General features: G+C 37.6%; 1 protein-coding gene across 1 annotated transcript; it reads right to left on the bottom strand.

The window, feature by feature from the left end:
• Positions 1 to 357: 357 nt before the first annotated feature.
• On the bottom strand, positions 358 to 10190 carry LOC134752007 (uncharacterized). Its single transcript, XM_063687561.1, has 7 exons — positions 9854 to 10190; positions 9145 to 9334; positions 8126 to 8179; positions 7093 to 7170; positions 5977 to 6045; positions 5472 to 5543; positions 358 to 4097 (listed from the first exon to the last, which is right to left on the bottom strand). The coding sequence occupies exons 1-7, from the start codon at positions 9922 to 9924 to the stop codon at positions 3504 to 3506; spliced, it is 1128 nt and encodes a 375-aa protein (XP_063543631.1). The 5' UTR covers positions 9925 to 10190; the 3' UTR covers positions 358 to 3503.
• Between the last annotated feature and the right edge of the window lie 409 nt (positions 10191 to 10599).

The following is a 10599-nucleotide window of genomic DNA, read 5'->3' as shown; positions in this document are numbered from 1 at the left end:
CACATACATCTTGGCCACCTTGTGGTGAAGAGTGAGAGGCGCCGTGACACTGTTCAACTGACCCCATTTCTTTTTCTTCTGCTCGCTGTTCAACCACTCGAAAATCCTCACAGAGTTCTTAAATATCCTTCTGAGCTTTTTACAAATGAAGCCGACCCTAAAATTTATCGATGTCTTGTCTATATATTGACGTTTTTCAAACTGTTTGAAATAATGCCGCGCCATGTATACAAGCTGCAGCATACTGTCTAACACTTTTGTCCTAAATTGGTGATTGGTAGCCGTAATATAGTTTATATCTTCCGGATTATTCTTATTCCAGAGATTCGGTCTATCGTGATTTTCTATGAACTTCTGTACTCGTCTACTCTCTGGTTTTAATTGTATAGTTCCCTGGAGACTTCTTCTTATATATTTACGTAATAACGCTTCGTCAGTTATAAATTGGTCGATGTCCACTGCCGATTTTAATTGTTTCATTAAACTGGGGATATATGAGTCTATGGGTACTTGTGAAATAGAGATATTGTCCTGAATTCCTAGGTGTATTTTTCTTAGTTCTACTGGAGTCGTGTATATGCCTAAAAATAAAAATTTGGTATAGGGAAAATAAGATACCTACGTATATTACATTTTGCATTACACCTTATCGCTCTACTGTAGGTACATTATACTGGTATCTAGTAAATAGTTGAAATACAGTAACCAATTATTTAAATGTACCTATTAAAAGTATTAAACAAATAAACAAAATATTTAGCAGGTACTCACATATCAAAAAAAAGATTTTCGTGAAGCTACGAGGCATCATTATAATTTGTAATAAAATATCTCACAACACATTTCTATTATTGTGTTTAACGGGTTATTAATCGGTTTATTAAGAAGTTTAAATACCGGTACCGAATCTTAGATTAGGTATACCTATACTTAAATTGTAATTAGTTTTGTATTAATCGTATATATTTTTTGTCGATTAGCGGATTTATCAGTACCGCTACTTGTCACCAGATGTCACGAGTGTCGCGACTGACGAAAAGTGTATTGCTCAACAATTTACAACTAATGTTACAAGCCGAAGAAGTTCAGAACAGAGTTCCGATTAATCCGGTTATAAGATTTTTTGTTTGCCGCTACATCTATTGTCGAATAGCAGTACTGAGAGTTCCGCTGTTCCGCTACTTGACGCTAGATGGCGACTACGAAATAAGGCGCGCGCACTGATGTATGGAGTTACCACTCTTTCTTTACTTATATTTCTCCATGATATATACACTTGTTTGATGCAAGTAAATTTTCATTCGTTCTAGTAGAATAAAATAGAGGTTATAATTTTTTTGGACTTTTTAGTCGGTTTGATTCCCGGGCGAGACAGGCGAATTTAAAAAATTCTTTGAGTGCAGTTTTATTTATAAAAAAAAAGAATGTTTCCTTTAAGCAAAATGAGCTAACTTAAGGTTTTAAGGTACATTCCCTTCAGGGCCCATAATTTACTTCCACACTGTATATATATTATATTATTAAATTTTACATATAACTTGGCATGAATATTTACTTAAAATATATCCATTTGCATAATATAGGTATAGGTTTATTTTTTTCATCGACAACTGAACAAATGAATTTACGATATTTTTATACAAATTACTCAAAATACGTCCACTGCCGACGTTATACATAAAGCGTCCAAGAGAGGCGCGACTTTTGTGTTTAAAAACAGGCCAAAGGCCGAGGTCCGCGTGGGGCCGAAAGCCCGAAGCGTCCGAGAGTTTAGTGCTCAAACACAGAACAGTCGTACAAGTGTCTAAATGTGAAGGCCGAAGGCTTCGCGGGCTCTGACATAGACTATACAGGGCGCCGCAGTTGTTCTCAATGTAAGGTCTGGCCAAGCGACACTCAGAGCGCGCTTTGACCATAGAGGTACAATAATATAGAGAGGAAATGGCCCCTCCCCATCTGACATAACGAGATGCTCTTGTGGAACTTTCAGTAGGAGTAGCAGAGAAAGCGCTATTATTGTTTGTCCTTGTCAAAGTCTCACTTTTCCGTTGTCCACCGTTTTTATTAAGAGGCCGTAGTCGATTTTGGAGCAAAAATGTAAAATTGATAGATTTAGTCGTTGAAATTATACACGTTTTGTTACGTAATATCTAAATAACAAGTATTGATTTCTATTAGCACGTCTTCTCATCTTGCCTTTTAATAATGAGGTCGCGAGCGTGCGTCACCGGTAATGCATGAAGAGAAGGGGCAGTTTTTAAAAATTCATCAAAAAATCATGGTGGTAAATTATACAAATTGATGTATAAGAATAGTTTCAGCAAACGTTGTAGATTGTTTAAGTATCAAAATCACGTTGAAATTAAGTCGATTTTCAGAGAAATTGTCACTTGTTTTGAAGTAATTTCTGGAGAAAATTGATTTCGTCTAACTTTCATTTACACTACTTCAAAGTCCTAATAATAAAAATGTAGTCTGCAAAACGTCAAGTACAGGATATGTGTAATGCAAAATTACCATGTTTAGCAGTCCAAACTTTACAAATAAGAGCGACAAAATCAGTGCTTTACGCGCCTTTACCTAAACGGCCATCAGAAAAGCAAACATTACTAATTTAGTGAGTCTGTTTAAAAAAAAAACTGATCTGATAAAAGGTAAGATAAGAAGACGTGCTAATAGAAACCAGTACTTGTTATTTCAATTAGGTAACAAAAGGTGTAAAATTTCACGGACTAAATCTATCAATTTTACATTTTTGCGACTAAAATCGACACCGGCCTCTTAACAACAATAAACCCGACCAAATTACGTAGGTTGCTTTTGGTATGTTGTCAGGAGTGTTAAAACGTGTTTTAATCTTGTCGAATTGCGTATGTTCTGTCCCTCACGGGGCGCCCTTCACACTGTAACACGATATTCAGATTCTCTTATACACACTGTACCACTGTACTATACAGTGTACTATTGTTCTGTGTCTGAGGACCAACCTTCGGCCCTACGTGAAGCTCGGCCTTCGGGCCTAGTGTTAATACCATCTAAGATAGATATAACTCCGTAATAGATGGATACAGTCTAAGGAAAAAACGTGCCTCGAAAATCACGAAAATTTGATTCTCGTTCAGATGGCGCTACTACCTTCGGCCTACTCTCGTATAGAGGGCGTTGACGGTTTCGTTTGTTATTTACCAATTTATCGCATATCAGTGAAAGAACATGGGTCAAAATCATATAAAAATGATTAATGCAACTAAAAAAAATCATTTATCCATATTTAAATACATTTTATCGTATTTTTAAAATCTTCATTTTTAAATCACATTTACAAACGGGTCTATCGCGAATTTTGTAAATGTGATTTAATATGTGTTCAAACCGCGAGTTTAAAATGTTATATCTTCATTTTTAGTTTTAAAGTGTGTCGATAGATGGCAGTGAATTTACTGTGGCTACAAAATTTACTGTGACAGTACCGCTCTATAATATTATATCCTCTTTGATACAATTTAATCCATTAGAACTAAGTACACAGGTTGGGCGTCATTTTCTTTAACCCTCTCCTTGATAGCTTCGTATTCTTCTTTCGTAAAACCAGGATCGTATTCCGTATCTTCTTCAGTAAGATCAGGATTGTACACTCTTCGGCACCATTTGGCTACGGTTTCTGGGTGAGGTAAAGCCAAGTCGAATTCCTCTCTCACGAAATTATACGCGCGCGGTGAAACTAGATGAAGCGTCATCGCATATTTCTTCAGACCAGCGTTGTTCTCTGATAACTTCCCCCTCGCAGAGGAAATAAAGTGATCAAGTAACGGGTTCTTCCTTAAACACTTCATAACAGTGATGTATTCTTTGTCATCTATTTCTTTCTGTACGAACCTAATCAGGTTCTCGCTTTCAGCTTCTTTACGTTTTCTAAGTCTTTTAAGTTGCGCTCTCAAAGCTGCAATTGTTAATTGGCGTCGCGTTGCTACCTTTTGTATTCTATTTACTGACTTTTGTAACAGTTTAATTTTTTTTGAAAGTTCTTTATTTATGTCACAACACGAGTGGACTTTGTTGGCAGAAGATACGACAGTAGTTTGGGTCACTAATGGATCCTGAAAGTAGACACGAAGTGCGTTAATAGTACATTACGATACAAGTGCGAAAAGTAGGAAATTACGAATAGCGAATTACCTTTTTGCACGTGTATTGTACAACGTTTTACAGTACATATGACTTATTGCCCTTTAAATTTTTGATATACGCACGTACTTATTCTTAGTGCTAGTTACTGCGAAAGGGCGGTAAATTAGCACCATATGTACTGTAAAAATAAATAAATTTGGACCCGGGTATGTCCTTAAACTACGTCCGGACCCGGATATGTCCTTTAACTACGTCCAAAAGAGAGGTATGGGCACTGTGAATGACATCTCGCTTTGTATGGTAGGGCACAGGACAGCGGATGTCATTCCAGATCTAGAGCAGAGCCCAACTGGGGAAGTACCTCCACCTTACAGAAAACCGCAGCCGAATAACACTAGACCCTACTCATAGTGTTGTGTTTCTGCCGGTAAGTAAGGTTGCCAGAGCTCAACGAGGGAGAGGAGTGTTAGGGACGGCAACGCGCGTGTAATATCTCCGGTGTTGCAGGCGTCCATAGGCTACGGTAACTGCTTACCATCAGGCGGGCCGTATGCTTGATTGCCACCGACGTGGTATAAAAAAAAATATATATATAATAGCGAATTTGAAAGACGATTCATTGTTACCAATTGTCTGACATTTTATTCCCTTCTTGTATGTAATTTTGATATTGATTCTCTATTAATTTATCAATTGTTACCAATTGTATTTATTTAATTCTTGTTTAAAATTTAATTCAATGAATGTTTGTTATATTTTATTTTTTCTTGATTATGTATGACTTGTCAAAAGTGCTTATTTTTAAGCCTACTTGGGCTACTTGAAATAAATAATTTTTGAGTTTGATTTAGGGGCAGCTGCTTTACGATTATTAATGAGTAGGTAGAGTTAGACCAAGCTAACCCTGCAGCAATCGATAAAAAGTAGTTTTTGAAAATCAGTATGTGATAACAACACACCTAATATGTTTGCAAGTTAAATTTGACCCACTCCCCGGTTTCCGATGAAGATGAAAATTTGCATACATATGTATGTCGGGTGACAATGCAATATTATGGTACCATCGAGCTGATCTGATGATGGAGATAGGAGGTGGCCATAGGAACTGTGATAAAACAACGGAAAGTAATTGTGTTTGGGGATTTTAGAATTGTCTCGATGAGTATTAATACTTGCCTGTGGAAAGAAAAGTACAGTCAGTGTTCGCCCTGGCTCTCCGAAACCTGTCGCGCGAGTGACTACAAATACGTGAATTAAACCGTATACATTCACAAAAAGTTCACGATAAAGCGCCGTGCACGATAGGTGTGGTATTCAAAGGGTAAAACAAACTGAATAGGTACCTCATCAAACTCCTCCAGGACTTCCATTTCATAGCTGGGGCTTGATACCATGGTGTCGGATGACGATGGACTCTGAAATTAACATGTACACTAAATTTAAGTTTAAGTCACAATTTAAGTTTTGTCCCTATTCACCACGGTTGACATTAATATTTAAGTACCTATAACATTTAAAACTTTCGCGGTTTAAACACATATTAAATCACATTTAGAAACGGGTCTATCGCGAATTTATTTTGTTACCTTTATTTACCGACGTTTCGACACAGGTTTCACTGGTCGTGGTCGCGGCTAACTGACGTCCCAGCAAAATGTCAAAACAGAGATTTGTGTGACTACCCCACGAAAAGTCCATTTAAAGTTCGAAACGAAACGAAACGTCCGTGTCGAAACGTCGGTAAATAAAGGTAACAAAATAAATTCGCGATAGACCCGTTTCTAAATGTGATTTAATATGTATTTAAGTACCTAATTGTGTAGTCTCGTTTAATTAGTAAATAGGTACCTTTTTAATTTCATCTAGGTATTCCGTATCGCTACTGGAGCTGCCCAGTGGGTCCGTGGCCGATAAACTCTGAAATTACAACGTACGCCAGTAATTAAATATGGCACACTTTTAGGGGTTGGAAGGGGGTCAACCAAATAAGGATTACATAATCTATCTGGATATCTATAGGATGTCTGTTATATATAAGGATTACTGTCTAAGCTATTAATTATTTTGTTCAGGTGCATGATTCCATTTTGTTATTGAGCGCTTCAATCACCAACAAACTGGTTACAGTTTGGCGATGCATAAATTTTGTTTGTAAGCATGTACCCTTTGTGTAAATAAAAAAAAAAAAAAAATGTGACAAGGGTAGGAGTGGAATCAGGATGTCCGCTATCTGGCGTGGTTGCAGTGAGCGGAGTAACGAAAAATAGTATAAGCGACGCTAAATGAAGCGGACGCGTGCGACAGGTGCCCACACTAGCGGTTGCCTTTAACAAACTAAAACTACTACTAGTAACTAGCGGAATTATCAGTACTGCTACTCGACACTAGATGTCACGTGTGTCGCGACTGACGAAAAGTGTATTGCTCAACAATTTACAACTAATATTATAAGAAGAAGGAGTTGAAAATAGAGTTCTGGTTAATCCGGTTATAATATTAGCTGAAAGTTGTTGAGCATTACTTTTCGTTCGTGGCGACATCTATTGTCGAGTAAGCAGTACTGATAATTCCGCTACTTGTAGCTAGATGTCGACTACGAAAATAGTAGTCTTTTTGGTAACAAAACTGATGTATGGAGACCCACTTCCCATTATTCGATCTAATTGTGTTTAAGTTTTTTAGAATTGCCTCGATGAGTATTAGTTGCCTGTTGAAAGAAAAGTACAGTCAGCGATAAAAGCTTGTATCAAAAAAGGAATTTTTAAGAGAAAACGTAAACTAGTATTGTAACCCTAAACCAGAAAGGCATGACAATCGTTTTTTTTATCCTACTATTAATATTACTGCCGGACTACCTGTCCGAGCGCTCAAATCTACTGGAGCAACCTGCTTCAACGTCGCAGTCAGTTACTTATAACCGTGGTGGAATGTACAGTATCTTATCGCAGTCATAGTATATCGTACCTCTCTTATCTCATCTGGGTCTCCCACAATGGTACTGGGGCTGGGTACCATGACCATGACGTCAGAGGCTGATGGCATCTGTAACAATAATGTGTGCTGTAATGATTCTGATTTTTTTTCAACACACTTGCTCGTAACGTGGAACTTATTGATGCGCTTTTAGGCTCATAATATTACACACGCGTGCTTTTTAGGGTTCCGTACCCAAGGGGTAAAAACGGAACCCTATCCGTGTCTGTCTGTCCGTCTGTCTGTCACCAGGTTGTCTCATGAGCCGTTAAAATTTTCAAAGATGATGTATATCTGATGCCGCTATAACAAATTACTATAAAGGACGGAAGCCTCGGTGGGCGAGTTCGACTCGCACTTGTCCGGTTTTTTTTTATTATACTATCGCACTCGTGCGGTAATGTATGATAATCTGATCGAATTAAGATTGTAACTAATTGCTAATAATATGTATGGAGTCGGAGCCTTCTTAAATTGGTCGAGTAGATTTTACAACAAGGAAAGAGGGCGCCGGCAGGCAGTATGGCAGATGCAAGACGCATACTAGCTGTTTTAACAATTAAAATTTGATTAATATGAATGTTTCGTTCTCTTCCTCGCAAGTGTGTTGAAAAACGTCGTATGAAACACGTGCGTATTGGTCATTACACACATCGGCTTTCTTGTTGCGCGATCGCTTTTACCACGCGCGCACAATATCGCCTCGTGTGTAATGACCAACGTAGCACACTTGTATCACTATGTATTATAATTATATTTATTTGCTCCTTTTTGGGACCGTGAACGACGACAGCGCCATATAGCGGTTACAATATAGGCAAATTTGGGGCTTTTTCTATGAAAAGGCACCTTATTGTCGATGGCGCTTACGCCGCACAGCGCCGCGCGGCATTGTATTTATATCGGAGCATCGTTAATAATGGCGTAAGCGCCATTGAAAATAAGGTCCTTTTTTATAGGAAATACCGCATTTTGTTACAACTGTCAAGCGAGAAGTATGAAGTAAAAATCGTAATAAATTCACCTTTTTCTGTGTAACATTAACATTACGTGAAACCTTTTTATTAGTGACGGGGCCCTGAAAAAATAACAATAAACTGGTTAATGATTATTATCTCTAAAATGTATCAGACATATGTAACTCCGTATAAGATGAATACAGTCTAAGGAAAAAACGTGCCTCGGACATCAAGAAAAATTGATTCTCACTCAGATGGCGCCACTACCTTTGGCCTACTCTCGTATAGATGGCGTTGACGGTTTCGTTTGTTATTTAACAATTTTAACGCATTTCAGTGAAAAAACATGGGTCAAAATCATATAAAAATAATTAATGCAAATAAAAAAATCATTTATCCATATATATGTATATACATTTTTTGGTATTTTTAAACATTTTCATTTTTAGTTGACATGACAGTAACCCTCTATCCTATACACGGAGTTTCATGACCCACTGAAAACCTAAAAACAGTTTATTCAGAATCGATAGGAGAATCGATTGCGCTATATTTTAATGGGGATAATTTTTGTATTTTTTTTTACATGCTCAGTCAACAAGTTTGTAATGCAACAATATCAATAACTAGCATTTGACACGTTATTTGCCAATGAGCAACACCCTTAACTGGCCATTGGTAAACCTTATCTCGTTGCAGTAAGGTATGCAAGTGGTCAGTTAACAATGGTAACTAGCAATTGTTTGATGTCACAAAAACGACGAAGTATCGTGTGTAGAATTACCAGTCTAATAGAATTGTTAAGAAAACGAAGCAACAAATATTTTTTTAAATATTTATCGGATTAAAGAACGACGGACGAACGGATACTCAAGATGAGTTTAAAATAAAAAAGAATCTGTTGGGGTGTCTCAGGTTTTCAGTGGCTCAAGTAACACCGTGTATATTCTCTTTGAATGTATAAAACAGCATTATATTAAGCTTAGAATATGGGCACAGGTCAGTTGACGTCTTTGGCGGTCAAACGCTTAATGACTTCAAAAGTTGTTGGCAAAAATATATTTTTATAGCTTTATATACTCACGATTATTGTGGGTACAGCTTGCTCCTTTAAATAAGTACGTGAATTATTGAAGTTTATAAAAAAAGAATCCGTGGTGAAATGTTTCGAACACAGCTTGTCACATTTTCTTGGCAGCCAATCGTTATCTTCATTGCAAAAGCGCAAAAAATTTAGCCATTTCTCTCCAACCGGGGTGTTTAATTTGGGAAATCTGAAACAATATCTGTTTTAAAAAACAAATAAATATTATAGGATATCCTTACACAAACTGACTACGCGTTGGGCAGACAGAATAATGTCAGAGAAAAACGCCACAATGCAGGCTAACATGCACTGGGCCCAAGAAAGAGCGGCTTGGAGAGCACTGGTGAAGAGTGTCCACATTTGTCACGTGCCTTACCCATGAGGATATGACAAGGAAGAAGAAGAAGAGAAATTGACTAAGCCCGACAGTAAACTCAAGGCTTGTGGTGTGAGTACTTTAGACCACAATATATATAACCCAAACGTATTTTCATTTTATTTATTTTCCATTCAATCAGCACTAACAGCTAAACCTTACATGCTAATTGGTATAAACACTTAAACAATTTACATAGTCGCCATCAGATATATCGGAGCGGCCGAGGTGCTCAAAAATATCTGAACACGCACTCTAACGCCCAGACAATAGAGGCGTGTTCAGATATTTGAGAGCACCTTGGCCGCTCCAATATAAAATACCCAGTACCTGTGAAAGCTATAACCTTCTTCTTCCTTCCTCTTATGGTGTGAATTGCACCAGCGCATAGCACAGGACATTGTAAAATTGTTATAGATAATGAATATTAATATTTATATTGTCTTTTTTACTCGGATAGCGTCTCGATAGGGTTATTAAATAGTGTTTGAAAACAATGCACTGTTCAGTTTTTGTTTTTAATGGCATGTCCAGCAGGACAATTTTGCCAACGACAAGGTTGCAGGAGTTCGGTTCTAAATGTTGATCCAGGCCGTATAAACGTGTGATCGGTTGGTAAATCTTAAGAAAAAACAATAACGCACAATTAAAGCACATCACATTCAGTACTGCCAGTGTCAAGTCAAGTGTGTCAACTTGTCAAGTATCAATGTATTGACATAAGTCGATGCGTTTGGAAACTACAAACTAATAACACCTTTAACGTAACACACTACCGCACGGATCCAAGGGCCTGAAGTTGCGCTCCAGACTACGCAGCACGAAGCCGCGAACGCGAGTGTGGACTACTCCACTTCGCTGATTAGCGAACTAGACTCCACACTCGCGTTCGCGGCTTCGCGCCGTGATTCGCGCACGAGTGTGGAGGGCCACATAACAAATACACCTTTTCATTATTAGCATTTATGATAATGGAAACGCACTCACTTAAAACCTTTAATGCTGTATAAACTTAACAAAGAGAAACTTATATTGGGTTCAGTAATTACAAGAATATCGATTTGGTCAATGTTGTT

The sequence above is a fragment of the Cydia strobilella genome, chromosome 24 (assembly GCF_947568885.1).
Source record: "Cydia strobilella chromosome 24, ilCydStro3.1, whole genome shotgun sequence".
NCBI lineage: Eukaryota > Metazoa > Arthropoda > Insecta > Lepidoptera > Tortricidae > Cydia > Cydia strobilella.
The sequence above is the reverse complement of the archived record's forward strand: the minus strand, read 5'-3'. Positions and strand labels throughout refer to the sequence as shown.

Excerpts from the sequence above, each read along its gene's own strand:
- LOC134752007 (XM_063687561.1), bottom strand. The coding sequence starts at position 9,924 with ATGTCCTGTGCTATGCGCTGGTGCAATTCACACCATAAGAGGAAGGAA. Across the intron at positions 9,335-9,853 it reads GAAGGTTATAGCTTTCACAG|ATTTCCCAAATTAAACACCC; the intron begins GTACTGGGTATT and ends ATATTGTTTCAG. Across the intron at positions 7,171-8,125 it reads TTAATGTTACACAGAAAAAG|ATGCCATCAGCCTCTGACGT; the intron begins GTGAATTTATTA and ends TTATTGTTACAG.